A 14,576-nucleotide genomic window follows, 5' to 3' on the forward strand; every position below is an offset into this window, starting at 1 on the left:
ACGTAGCAACGGATTACCGGCGCAACGGACACGGCGGCCTGTCGGCCAATGGCGCGCCGCGTTTTTGTTGTCAACAGTCGACATGTTGTTTTCGAACCGTTGAGCGCACAGCATTTATATTTATTTATTTATTTTGTTATTATTTCGCCGCGGACCGTTTTGCCGAGCGCTTGGCCCCTAGTTTTAGTGTCGTCAGATATCCGTTTCCAGTCGTCCCGCACTGATTTCTTCACCGTTCCGGCTGAATTTCTCGTTACTTTCCGCTCAAACCAACAGACAACGCAGTGAGTATTTATTATAAAATTAAAAAAAATTAACAAATCGACGTTTGTTTTAAATTTTTTTATTATTATTATTATCTGTCGGCGGGACCGGCGCGCGGAATCCGATCGATAATCGCTGTGCCGCGCGCGCGAATAATGGCGGGTAACGACGCCGTTGCGCGCCCAACGCCCGCTCGTTCTCTACTCATTTTCGCCTCACGTTTAATGAGATTTTGATCGCCGCCTGTTCAGCGTATTTTGGGACGCGCATAATTAAACAAGCAATGGTGCCCCGCTGTGGTGGTGTAGTCCGCCAAAGTAATCGATTTCCTTATCGATTTCTGACGTTTTAAGAATTATGCTTCCCTTACCACTCACGGTAACTCGCGTCTTTTTGTCGGGGTTCATTTTTCTATTTCATTTCCATATCGAATCCCGATTTACTCGATTCGTTAGTCCCGCGTGCACGCTAAACAATAATGAACCGATTTCTATGCGGTCTCTCATTGGTCGGTCCTGGAAAAAACGTTAAACGAAAATAAATAAAACAACCCCCTCTACGATGCCACCAATGCTTGGAGTGTGTGTTACATTGTGCATTTGTGCGGGAAGTGGTGCGCATTTTCCATTCATAGGAGTTCTTTTCCATTTTGTTGTTTTGTGTTTATGTTTTTAATTTTATTTCTATTCTTATTATTTTCGTTCGTTCTGTCGTTTTATTCCACACAACCCAGGTATTATTTTTATTATTATTATTGTTTTATGAATTTTTAATTAGATTTATGACGCCTTTGATCAATATACATTTATTGTGTATTTGAGGCATAATGACTACCCCAGATTTTTTATTATATTTCTTTTTCATTTTTTTTAAGTAATTTTTCATGGTTGCAAAAATTAAATTGTTAGTTTCAATCTTTTTTTTATTGAATACCTACTATCTAAATAGGAACAATTTTTTTTTTATTTGGTGACTTAAATACTATATTATGATGATAACAAAATAAAAATTTAAAAATAATTACATATTAAATAAAACAGTCGCAGGTTGTATTTCTATTAGCAATTTTTTTTTTTTTATCACTCGATAACTATTTAGTATAACTAATAAGATGGATTATTTCATTTCTAGATGTCTGATTCAGAGGCTGTAGTTGAAAAGAGGCGTGGACGTCCTGCAAAAGATAAGTCCGAGGTAATTATCTTATTGTATTAAATTTGTTTTTTAATTTTATTAAATTCATGTAATACTTAAAATTGTTTTTATTTGTTTATTCTTTAGGATTCTGTTAAAGAACCCAAAAAGCGTGCACGTGAAGTTGAAAAGAAAGACAAAGATGCTGTAAAAAAGGACGAAGATGTTCCAGCAAAAAGAGGTAGAGGTCGTCCACCAAAGTCTGGAGCTTCCGGTGGAAAAAAAACCGATAAGCCTAAGGTATACTACTAATATTTTACTGTAGTAGCTGTATAATTTATTTATTATTTTTCTTTTGTAGAGCAAGACTGGTAAACGTGGTCGCCCAAAGAAGAGTGACAAAAAAGAAAAAGAGGAATCTGCTGAAGAAGAAGACAGCAAAGAAGAAAATGAAGACGAAGATGACGAATAAAACACTACTTAGGATTAATCTCAACAATTGTGTGTTCCGTGTGCAGTGTGTCCTTAATTTAGATTGCATCAAAACAAATTTACATTTTTTTTGCCTAGATTAAGTACCTAATTTTACAACTGTATGCCCAGTATTTGTAGCCTATAGCAACTCATTTAAATTAAAACTTCGATTAAGTTAGTATTGTTATACATTACTATATTAATTAATTAATAATTTGTAACGTCTAATTATACTTAAGAACTCATTTCCTAAATGGATTTCTTTTTTATTTTGTACCATTAATTTGTAAACAAACTTTTTTACTAATTTATAATATCTGAATTGTATCTTTATTATTAAAATATAAAAGTACTTGGATAATTGTTTATTTTTATTTTGGTGGTCAGATATATTTTTAGTAATTATACCTATGTAAAATGTTATTAAAACTTACAACTTTTTTATTCAGTTACGGTTTTATCAGTTTAGTTCAAAATGGAGGACATAAGTTAATTTTGGAACTATACAATTGAATAAATATTTCGAATATTTTTATCATCATTAGACATTAGTCCTAAAAATAATTAAACTATAGTTATAAAATAACAGCTGATGATTTTAAAATCATGTAAAATATTGTTTTATAATTTTTATTGACACTGACTACTGAGTAAGTTTTAATAAGAACCATAGGTAATTAAAAATATTATGTGTACAACGTATGAATATATCAAGAAGCAAATTGTCTCAATGTCAATAAATTGCATACAATACACCTTAAATGTCATTGAGATGCTAAATAAAAGCTGAATTGTGGTTGATATCTAGATTCTGGGTTCTGTTTCAAATCATAATTACAATATTCTGTTATTTATACATGACTTATTAATTGATATATATATATATATATATATATTTTGTATGAGAATTGATGACCGAATTATTCAAGAATATTTCTAAAACTTAGAATTTTGCGTTTTTCCAACAATATCAATAAGGTTAATTGTATCACTTTCTCTTCAAGAAGTCTTAAAACTTATCTTCTATACTTCAACAATTTCTACCTCATGGCTATAGAAAAAGCTTAAACTTAAAGTTGTTGATAATTTAAAAAATTGTATAGTTTTTTTTAAATAATGAGTAATTATTTACGTTCAAAAAATAAAATCACTTGTGCAACATACATACAATATAATCATATTTGTAAATATGTCAATTACTCTTAAATGATAATTTATATTATAAATTATCATTTAAGAGTATAATATAAATTTTATATTATTAGTTACTTTTTGAATTTTTTTAGACCTTGATTAATAAAAAATGGATAACGAATTCAAAAATTAACCAATAATAAATAATTATAAATGGTTTTATGCATTTTAATGAATAGTAAAAATATATTATTTATTAAAATTGAAATGGCCCTTATTCAGTCAATTTTGGTTTTAGAGCCATGATTATTAGGTCAAAATGACTTTAAAAAAATCAACTTGTATTGCGCATGCACGTATCGAAATATTGAAAATTTGAAATTTATCTGAAAATGTGTATTTATATACCATCACTTGCTTTTAAAAAAAAGAATTCGATTTATTCCTATATAATTGGTGATGAGAAATTCAGTGTTATCTAAATTGGTAAACACAGTATAAATTTATATAAATATAGGCAATATAGTTTAAAATAAGTATATATACATAATACATTATAAAAACATATTTTAGTATAGAGTATAGACAATAATTTAATAATAATTTATGTAATTAGTGATATGTTTCAATACAATAACATTTTTTGGAATAATAACAAATAAATTAAGAATTATTATTACCTACACGGTTGAATATCCAATATTGTCAAAAATTGAACTTAATTTTATTAAATTGTTGTTAAACCCTATTTTTTTTAAATTTCTATACAAACTTAAGTTTTGAAATTTAAATTAAAAATGTTATAAATTTATAACTATAAAATAATTTAAAAATATTAGAGATTTTTATGAACTTTGTAAAAAATGTTCAGTTTAAATTATGAAAAAGAATTACTATGGTATTTTAGGCTAGAAAAACCTCTGAAGAAACTTTAAATTAAATTTTCAAGTTTTAATAGCCAAAACTCAAAATTTTTATCATACCTACTATTAAACAGAAAAAAAAAACTTAAGATTTAAAATATTTTTCTATAAATCTATCATAGCATAAAAATAGCCAAAATATTTTGAAAATAAGATCATATCTAGTAAATGCTTGATAAATATTTAACATAATTTTAAGTTTCTAGGGTAATTTTTTTTTTTTGAATTACAAAAAAATAATAGTCGATATTTTTCATAATTGTTTTCCGTAAAAATTCCTATTATTTAAAAATTATTTTTATTAATTTCGACAATTTACTATCAAAAACTATAATCAAAGATCGAAAGATTTTATTTACTATAAATCGTGTACTCAATAAACAAACAATGCGTACAGCTACTACAACTATAACTGCAAAATTATAAATATTTTCATTTATAATTGCTTTGATCAGAATTTAAAATTTTGTTAAATCCTAACAGTTATAAGAAACATAATAAAGCCATTATCTATTCGCTAAACTTAAATTAACCTTTAAAGAATATTTTACAATTTGTACACGGCTGTTACAATAAGCTAATTTGATATAATACTACAATAGACATATACAAGATTAAAATAAATTAAATTAACGTTTAATTTATTAAACAATAAAAACAAAATTGAAATTATACATTTAGGTATTCATAACTTGGTACCATACTATTATAGTATGTAATATATTAGCTACCTACTTGTAATACACACGATATTATATACAATTAAAAGTTTAAAAAATATAAAAATTAGTATGCCAATGATTGTATTTTAAGCGGAAAAGGAAATTAGTATTTTACAAAGTTTAAATTAACATTATTCTTAGAACATTTGCTTGTAACCCGGTTGCATGATCGATCATTGATCAATGATCATTATACCTCTTTTAATAAGTACAATTCGACCATTTATTTAGGTAAAAAGTGCAATTCGATTATCCTGCATGTAAACTCTGCCAGAATAGATTTATCCCTATAACTTATTGGGCTATCGCCATACTAATACTATATTATTATTAAAAAAAAATTATAATTTTTATAATAATAATTTTCCACATTAAATAATACCAAATATACGAAACTTAAAAATAAAAATAATAATTGCAGTCTAAGTAAATCAACGATACAAATTTTGGAATGTTTATTACATTAAATAATCGTAAATTGTATATAATATAAAAAAATATAAATTTTTCATTACTGTAGATACTTAGCTATAGTGGATTTCCGTTATATTTTTGTTAGTTATACGAAAATATAATAATATAATATGTGCACAACCATTTTTAAATTTTTAAATAAATATTAATTAATAATTGTAGGACCTTTTGTCCGACTACAAAAACTGAATCCGGACTTTTTTACAACGGACTGTTTGTCTAATGCTACATACATATATATGGGTCAATAATAATATTTTTTCCTTGAATCAATAGACAATAATAAAAATTAACTAATTGTTCTGTGGTGGAATTTAACAATTACTACTAGATACAACAAGATATAAAATTATATTTATAAACTTTCCCAGACATCGTAAAAACTTGGTAAAATAAAATAAGATTATTGATTTGTACATATACTGGAAAGTAATTTTATTTGGGAACCATTTCATACACTTTATTTGATCCAGAAAGCAATTCCGTATTACCTAACCAGTGGCGGCGCCGCGTCAAGATTTTTTCCTAGTTAGGGCTAAAAAAAATTAAAAATGAATATATATACTATAATGTCTAGGATTAGGCTAGTGGTAGGGCCAGACATTTTCAAGTAGGATCGTGGCCCGCCACTTAACCTAACCTAGGTGGGTGTCAACATTTTATGTAGAGGTGTATAATGTCATAGGAAAAATTTTGGACTTCGGCACCACAGTTTATGGATGCTACATTTTAACTACCGATAACTAGATAATTTAACCCAAATAATTTTTTTTGGAGTCTAGATGGATGAATTAATAAATAAATGATGCCTAGATATAGACAAAAAAAAATCTTTGTCAATTCTATATAATAAATGAATTACACAATCTACACCAATAAGATATTTTGATGTTTCAGTTTTCTGCCTTCCTCGGTCCGGAATCGGGCAGCAGTTCGCCAATGCTGACTGTTAGTTTAATAAATCATATTTCATAACTCTAGAGTTTAGGATAATTTTCATGTTTTGGTTTTAAACTTTTAAACGTAAATAACCACAAATATTTTTATAAAAATAATGCAGAAATTGATGTCAATGATTTAAACAAAATAAAATAAATTGTATAAAGCAAAATGATAAATGTTAAACTTTGCCCTTCAACATTTAGTACCAGCTATTCCCAGCTTTTTAAAATAATAAGATTTAATTAAAAATATTAAATACCTAGTTGGTTAATTCTATTTTTATTCTTCATAAGTCATAAGATACAAAATACTATGAGTATCATTTTAATACAAATTTTTATTTTTACCTTTGATAAGTAAGTAATAATTAACAAATTAATTAAATAATATTAAAATTTACACATATTAAAAAATGTCTAATAAGTAACTTAATTGTTTGTATGTATACCTAGAGTACATGAATTCATGGGCCCCCACACGAACACGTTTAGTTGGGCCCATTATCTCCTTGAAAATAAATAAAAATAAAAAGTATGTATTAATTAATGTAATATGCATTTAGTGAAAAAGAAATAACGAGCTATGTTTTACAAGAATCTATAATATAATAAGTTGTAAGTAATTAGTACATACTACAGATATCATTAAATAAGCAAACAATGCATTATCTAGTATATTTATTTTGAGGGCCTTGGTAAATAAGAAACTCAACGCTGAAACTTGTCCTAAGGTATGAAATAATATTTTACTCAATAATAAACATTTAATTTATTATACTAATCTTTTATAGAAAAAAACTGGTATTCCAAATTTTAGAGAATATCTGTTCTCTAAAACTAAATCATTTTCTCCTTTGGAATAAAGACATTTATTATAACTATTAATAGAAATGAAACAGCAAAGGCATTAATAGTAAAAAAAAATAGTCATTAAATAATCTCTTATAATAATGTATTTTTTCATGAATAGGTATATATAAATTAATATTATGTAAGAAAAGCTATCAAAATTGTTTTTATATATATATATATATATATGCCGTAAATTATTTTGAAAAAAATACAATCCAATTTATTTCAACTTGATAAAAAAAAAAAATATACATATCAATATAAACAATGAAATAATCTTCAGATAGATCCAGGCTTGTATGCACTGTTATAAACAGTACCTGCAGGTTCCAAAAAAGATGCCAGTGTGTTAGTTATTGCATGGAATTTTTCCAAAGTGAAAATCAAAACACGTCTAAAAGGAACCATTTCAGGATCTGATTCTACCCAGTTACCTGCCAAGCCAGTACCCTTGTCGTTTTGTACACAAAACTCAAACTTGTAATCTGCTGCCTGAAAAACATATAAATAAATCATGTTTAATAATGTATACACATTAAATAAATTATATTTTTGCTTCATTATTTGTATACTTCGTCAAAGAACTCCTCTTCAGCATTTGACCAAAATACTTCGCAACCCTCAAAATTTTTGTTTCCCTTCTTATCTTTTTTCATTTTGTATAGTTTGCTTATCATAATAAGATAATCAAAATTATATGATGGGTTCTTAGATTTTAAACTAAATAATTCCTTGCTGAAATCATATTACATACATTACATAATTTAATACGATACAGTTTTTAAATCATCAAACACTTGTTTTCAGTGCTAAGAGAAAAAAGTAAGTAAAGAGAAAATAGAATATTAATTTTATTTATTAAATAAGTAGAATAATACCGAATAGCATGAAATAATGGCACAGAGATTGGCGGGGGTATGTTAACATATCTTTCGTTTATTAACAACCCAACTTGTTTTGAATCATCACTCAACAATTTGTTAATAAATCGTGTTGTGTCACTATCACTATGTTGGTTGCTCAAGTCCAACATTAATTTGTGTAAATTTTCTACACATTCACTTGTCTGTAACAAATAAATATTTTAATATTAAAAGGGCACAACAGTATAAGTAAAACCTATACAATGCTTTAGAAAAAGCATTAGGTTATAAAATTAGAATATCAGTAACATTACCTGCTGAGTAATATTGAGAATTGAAGTTATTCCAAATACTTGGTTGACATCAACAATGTCATCATCATCATCGTCGTCATCATCGTCATCATCATCATGAACTTGCTATATTATCAATATTTATTTTATTTTAAAATATATTTACAATCTGTTCATACGAACAATTCCCAATTTTGATTATGATTTTTTTTTTGGGGGAGAGGGGGGAGGATTTTTAACTTTTATGTAGCAAGTTATGATATCATTTTAATTCAAGATGTCACGGGAGATTTCCAAGAATTGCAGGGACCACTAGATTTTTTTTTGGATTTGGTTCTTTAAAGTATTTTATCTTGAAATCTAACTGCATTGAGTAGTTAAAGACAAAAGGTACTACTTGGGTGGGACTATAATTTTTTAAGATTATAAGTTTGCTATGTTGTATAGCTTGTAAGACTGTAGAAACAATGTATACTGTATATGGCATCATCTTAAGTTATGAAACTATACCTTGATCACTGATCCAATACCGGGTTGATTTATCAGTACTGAAGATAAATCGGACAGGTTCACTGGAGCTTTTAAAAACAGCTGTTGTAATAACTGTTTAATACTATGAAAGTCTGAGGGTTGTGGACTACGCCCTTCAAATTCAACGTCAAGTACTGACTGAAATAAAATAAACACAATATTAGTCAACACTAGAACATACATCACTGGATACTATAATTGGAGTTAATATTTATAAATTGTATCAATTAACATTTTTTTTTTTATTTAAACAGATCTAAAATTTGATTTATACTTTTATTACAAAAGCAGTAATATGTTTTTCGCATTATCAATTGTTCTCAAAAATAAGATCTATGAATGAATAATATTGAAACAATGAAACTGTTTTATGAGAGAGATTTAGTATATATATACATATAATATACTTCCATACTATTTTCAGTGATTGTAAATGACAATATGTAAATAGGTCAATTATTTGGTCCCGAATTATTATAAAGTTAACATTTAATAAATTAAACTTTTTACAAAATACGGTAGTCGTAACATTATTATTGGTTGTCTAAAGTTCAATTTATTCGTTTTTTTGTCAAAAATTATTGTTGGATCCGAATTTACAGTCGACCTTTGTATCCCCTGCTATACCGAAACTTGTTTATTAATATTTACCGCAACCATTTCATCAATATTATCATCGGAATCGGTAGAGCTAGACCCAGTAGACCCGATGGTACTAGATTCGCCACCAGTGCTTGATTCACCACTAGTACTCGATTCACCGCCGGCTAGCACGCCTCGTTTCCTTGCCGGTTCTGACATGGTCACGATACTATTCGATTATTCTGACTGGATTGCGACGATTGCGTAGTTAGCTTAAAAAATCTGAACACGTGTGTAATTTGAGGTGTAAACTGTAATAGAAAATAGTGTAAAACTGTTGTTATTGTTTATCGTTTATTCGTTTAAATAAAAATAGTTTTATGTGTTATTTTCAATTTCAATACAACGACAACCACATTATGTACATTTCTTAGGTACTCTCAAGCTGTACGTCTGTGATAACGATACAATTTTGAGGTTATAGAATAAATATTTAAATACATTCATATGTGTTCACGACGGCGATCTGATAAATTATAAATGATAAGACTAAATACAATTAAAAAATCGTTTTGCGTTTTCTGTTTGTTTTTTTCACTTTTTTACTTGTGAATAATTGGTAAAAAAAATAAAATTATCAAAAATCGAGTCTTGTAACGTCACCCTATACAACTCTCCTCTACAACTTTTAATTAAGGTATTTTGCTCTAAAACCGTTCAGTAAGCCATATTATTGGAACAAAATTGGCATGTTATTGTATTTTCGCTGGTGTAACGTCCTCTTAAATAATCCGTTACCTATGTTAGTATGTCACTCCCTACCAAACACAAATTGTCCAATAAAGTGAAAAAATTGATACCAAAACTATAGGTAAAAAATCACCCGAGCACGATAAAATATCAAACAAGATACTCAAACATCTTAAAAAATCTGTTGTACTTTTCACTTACATTTATATTTGTATGTTGAAATAATCCTACTTCCCACTATTTTGGAAACCTTAAACACAGACTTAAAAACTAAAAAATTAACCTTCCTGATACAGACCAATAAGTCTTATTGTCAGTAGATATTAGGGAAATTATTTTTAAAAAGTTATGCTAAAACGAATCAGACCCACTCTTAAGTCCCAAAAATTATATCAAACACTCAATCCACCGAATTGTCAATAAAAATAGCCTCATTGTTAGTGAAAAAGAAACTTCTGCCCGGAAGTATTCTTAGACGTATCTATCGGCTATCACAAGCTTTTGACCGACTGACCGAGTGTGCCATACACCGGCTTGCTTTAAATTAAAAAATTTCTGCCAGCTCAATTCTACTTGTTGATTAAATCATATCTACAAGACCGCTCATTCCTCGTCTATCAAGGAGATTTCTTATCATCGCAATTTTAAATTTAAGCAAGAGTATTTCAAATTACCAATGAAACGAATATCACTAGACCTCTATAAAATTTACATAGCTGATACACAGAATGATAAATCATTAAAAAATTAAAATTATTTAATTCTGTGGCCGATATTCCAAACTCCGAAAATATACTGCTAGTTAAATAGGTACTATAGAGCCTTATAGGTACTTGCATTGACAAGGTACGACATAGGCAGGCGGCAATTCTTTCATCAGTCATAATATTCCGGCTCCGCATATTTCAAAATGGTTTTCCAAGTAGAAAATCAAAATTAATTCAATTATGTCTTTTCACATTCCTTCCATATTGACATTTTGTGTAAAAATGTAATTGTAATTATTATAGTGTTAGTAAGATAGCAAACACTTTTAAAGAACAATACCTATCCTCTTAAACAAAATCTAAGTCAATTAGTATTTAGTAATATATTATATAGGATTAATATCCATGGTTTTTAAACAATAGTTTTCCACTGGAGTGAAATGAAACACTCGGTATTTGATAGATGGCAATAAGAAAATTTAAAAACAATAATTAAAAAAAAAAGTGTATAAATATCGACAACTTACACGGACGTTAACTGTTAAGCGAATTTTTAAATATTGCAATGAGTTTTGGCAATTTAGCATAATGTGTTTACGGGGACGATTGATTTTAAAACATTGTAATGTGTTTGGGCAACCTTATTTCCTTTTGACGGCGGTTCTATTCTTACACACTAAACAACTAAATTATGATCAGCATTTGGTTCGTGATTATGTTTATTATTATTTGAAAAATTTAGTATTTTATCGATTTAGTATTTACTAAAACACTCTTCTGTTAGTACACCGAAAACGAAAAGACCCGTTTTTAAAGTGGTTAGATCGACGACAAATATAATTTTCAATTAAAATGCATTGTTTATTTCGTTTTATATTAAAAATATATTTAATTTCAAGATCCATACTTGACATAAATTAACAAACACGAATACACGATAATACAAGTTCAGTTTGTCTCGCTCAAACACTACTTTTATCATGCAGGTAAAAACTAAAAAGGCAATTCGCACAAACGCCAACTGCCCACTTACCATTAAAATATTTCAATACTAATTAAACCAATAAAATTTTAATAATTTTTAGGGTGGTCTAGATAATAAAATAATATACATAGATTTTACAAGAGTTCAAGACCTTTAAAATTTGAATAAATTGTACAAAATATACAGTAAAACCTCAATCAACAGGACTAAGAGAGTGATGGACAAAAATCTTGTTTATATTTATAATTATTACATCTATATTAATTTTAATATTTTATGTATTGATGTATAATATTAATATACACTATATATAATGATGATAAAATAAAATAATTTGAAAAAAGTAGTTATTTTAGTTTGCTTACATGAATCTTAGGCCAGCTGCACACCAAAACTGCTTAAAGCAGACTTAAGCAGCTTTATTATGACTAATTAAAAAAAATAACACATGTAATTCAGTAAAAACCCGCACACTGATAAGTCATGGTTAAAACAAATCACTTTTGTTCTTCAGTCAATTCTAGTCATGACTAATCATGTTTTCTAAAAGTAGTTCATGCTCTATTCCATATACCACTATACCAGTAATTTGGATCTGCAACTTCTATGCATGATTTATACGATAATGATGTTAGCCGTTAGGTGACATGTGACAGAAGTTCTCTAATAATCAAAAATGTAATGTAATATTATATCTTCAGTGGTAATAATAATAAATAACAAATGTTGCATCATATTCATTTTTTTCAGAAAACCCAATAATAAATGAATATAAATATTGTATTAATTATGTAATTATAATTAATTAAATTTAAGAGTGTAGAAATACTACACAATTTTAATGCATTCATTTGATGTGATAAGTATCACGAAAATGCAATTTTTTTTTCTATTATTATTTGTAATAAATAACATTTTTTTTTCAATTAGAACTATGAACTAAGAATAAAATAATACTTTTAGTTTAAAGATTGTGGCATTAACTCTTAGTTAATGATTAGGCATTTAGCATTTTAGATTGCTAGAGGCCATGTTATAGTAATTTATTTAATTATAAATTATGATTTATGAACAACAAATAAACAAAAAAAATAAAATAATTATAAAACTTTCATTAGTTAAAAATTAATTGGCTTTATATTTTCATGTTTCTGAAGTAAATTGACAAATATCTAAGAATTAAAATATCTTAAATTTTGTTGAATGCAGCAATGTCCACAGATTGAACAAAATCTTCGAATTCTTGAATGGTTTCTGTAAGAGCATCAACAGATACTTTATCATCTCTACAATGCACATAATTTGGAGTTTCTTGATACCGAAAGCAATCTCGACTAATTTTGCTGTAATACAAACAAATTATAATAAATATACAAATTCCAGAAATTATATTTATTTAACACTTACAAGCTCCCCACACTAAACCATCCATGTTAATGGTTCGGACTTGTGTTTCTAATTGTTTCATATCGGTTTCATCATCCCATGGTTTAACATCCAGTACAATGCTACTCTTGGCGATAATTACTTTTTTGGTGGCTTTCTTTTCAGCATAAGCCTTTAGTCTTTCTTGTTTAATACGTTCTTTTTCTTCATCCTGGAATTATATTATCAATTGAAATAACATAAAAAATAATACTTATTGTTGTCATAAAAAAATAAAACAAATACAATTAAAATTTAATTGAAGAATATTATAGATGAGTAGTATTAATTTAATTACTTATTAACTAAAATTAAATTAACACGAGGGTCACATTTTAATAGATATGTGCATTCTAAGACTGATGTTTTTAAAATTTGAGCATAAGTATCATATGAATGTAAAACAATAAATCAACCAGTGATATGACATTTTAAAGACATGGATGCACTTGCTCCTACCCCATAACCAAAAAAAATAATTTTGTGGTGTCTTACTAATTTGTGCGTACTGTAATAATTTGATGGTACAATTAAATGTATCTTGGATTATACACTTTGAATAAAAATATATGATTTTTCTATTATTAATTAATGATGGTGGGTGGGTGATAGCTGATAAATTTCTAAGTTTGCTCCCCTTATACAAAAAAATAAAAAAGATTTGCACCACTGAAACCTCAACACATTATAATCTAAACCAATAGTAAAGTAATAAGTTAATATCAGGTAAATAAATTTATTATTATTATATTAAATAAAAATGCAATAAGTACGTCTTCATCATCAGAACCGAACAGATCTACATCGTCGTCATCATCTGCCGGTTTCGCAGCACTAGCCGCAGATACTGAGAATTCGGCTTTTTTTTTTGGGAACTGGGTACGCTCTTTGTCAGTGAACGACTTGATATGGTTGTACCACCTGAGCACATTAGGCGTCTTAGCCTGGGGTGCTTGAATTGCGGCAAAAGTATCAACGTCAGCCGTGGATGGCTCGTATCTGAAACATGTGTACCAAAGAATAATATATGAACATTAGGAACGCTTAAGTACACCAAGTGAGCATTGAGGAGTACTCATGGTTTTTAGGTTAGCTGCTTACCCAACAATGTAACTTTTCAGGCTCAAGTAGTTTTCGAGGAATTGCACGCCTTGCGGGGTTTTTAAGTCTACGGCAGCCATCGTGTATTTTAATGTGTTTCCTAACGTGTTACGTCAGTCCGAAGTATTAATTATTTCGGAAGTTCTTACTTTTTTGAAAATAAAAACTCCACACGTTACAAGTTTCGAGTTGGAAAAGAAAGAGAGAAAAAAAGATTATCGCCAATTGCCAAGTCGCCAACACTAGACATTGATAAAGACGGAGTATCATATTTTGTTCCAAAAAACCATTTTTCCAAACGACACCTGTTCCATAAATGTAAATATTTCGTAAAATATACTTAGAAATAAACGTTTATACAGTTTTATAAACAATCTTCGTTGAGAATCATTGTGTTAATTGTTTATGTACCTATTCAAAG

General features: G+C 27.9%; 3 protein-coding genes across 4 annotated transcripts; 1 reads left to right on the forward strand and 2 right to left on the reverse strand.

Moving 5' to 3' along the window:
- Positions 1-76: 76 nt before the first annotated feature.
- LOC113551787 (high mobility group protein B2-like) lies at positions 77-2,233 on the forward strand. Of its 2 annotated transcripts, none has more exons than XM_026954270.1 (4): positions 77-284; positions 1,396-1,458; positions 1,546-1,698; positions 1,760-2,233. In XM_026954270.1, exons 2-4 carry the CDS (start codon positions 1,396-1,398, stop codon positions 1,868-1,870), a joined length of 327 nt encoding a protein of 108 aa, XP_026810071.1. In that variant the 5' UTR covers positions 77-284; the 3' UTR covers positions 1,871-2,233. The 2 variants fall into 2 exon arrangements, with proteins under 2 accessions (XP_026810071.1, XP_026810072.1); XM_026954271.1 differs by lacking the exon at positions 77-284 and adding an exon at positions 846-997.
- Positions 2,234-7,087: 4,854 nt separating this feature from the next.
- On the reverse strand, positions 7,088-9,639 carry LOC113553039 (protein BCCIP homolog). The gene is made up of 6 exons (XM_026956157.1): positions 9,257-9,639; positions 8,585-8,743; positions 8,096-8,200; positions 7,797-7,984; positions 7,491-7,653; positions 7,088-7,410 (listed from the first exon to the last, which is right to left on the reverse strand). The coding sequence occupies exons 1-6, from the start codon at positions 9,404-9,406 to the stop codon at positions 7,198-7,200; spliced, it is 978 nt and encodes a 325-aa protein (XP_026811958.1). The 5' UTR covers positions 9,407-9,639; the 3' UTR covers positions 7,088-7,197.
- Positions 9,640-12,743: 3,104 nt separating this feature from the next.
- LOC113551439 (elongation factor 1-beta'-like) lies at positions 12,744-14,374 on the reverse strand. The gene is given in 5 exon segments (XM_026953685.1): positions 12,744-12,916; positions 12,919-12,972; positions 13,037-13,226; positions 13,828-14,053; positions 14,156-14,374. Coding segments are annotated over 5 exon segments (648 nt in total). The 5' UTR covers positions 14,236-14,374; the 3' UTR covers positions 12,744-12,818.
- Positions 14,375-14,576: the final 202 nt, after the last annotated feature.

Source organism: Rhopalosiphum maidis, chromosome 2 (assembly GCF_003676215.2).
Source record: "Rhopalosiphum maidis isolate BTI-1 chromosome 2, ASM367621v3, whole genome shotgun sequence".
Lineage (NCBI taxonomy): Eukaryota > Metazoa > Arthropoda > Insecta > Hemiptera > Aphididae > Rhopalosiphum > Rhopalosiphum maidis.

Excerpts from the sequence above, each read along its gene's own strand:
- LOC113551787 (XM_026954270.1), top strand. The coding sequence starts at position 1,396 with ATGTCTGATTCAGAGGCTGTAGTTGAAAAGAGGCGTGGACGTCCTGCA. Across the intron at positions 1,459-1,545 it reads CTGCAAAAGATAAGTCCGAG|GATTCTGTTAAAGAACCCAA; the intron begins GTAATTATCTTA and ends TTTATTCTTTAG. Across the intron at positions 1,699-1,759 it reads AAAAAACCGATAAGCCTAAG|AGCAAGACTGGTAAACGTGG; the intron begins GTATACTACTAA and ends TTTCTTTTGTAG.
- LOC113553039 (XM_026956157.1), bottom strand. The coding sequence starts at position 9,406 with ATGTCAGAACCGGCAAGGAAACGAGGCGTGCTAGCCGGCGGTGAATCG. Across the intron at positions 7,985-8,095 it reads TTCTCAATATTACTCAGCAG|ACAAGTGAATGTGTAGAAAA; the intron begins GTAATGTTACTG and ends TATTTGTTACAG. Across the intron at positions 7,654-7,796 it reads CCATTATTTCATGCTATTCG|CAAGGAATTATTTAGTTTAA; the intron begins GTATTATTCTAC and ends ATATGATTTCAG.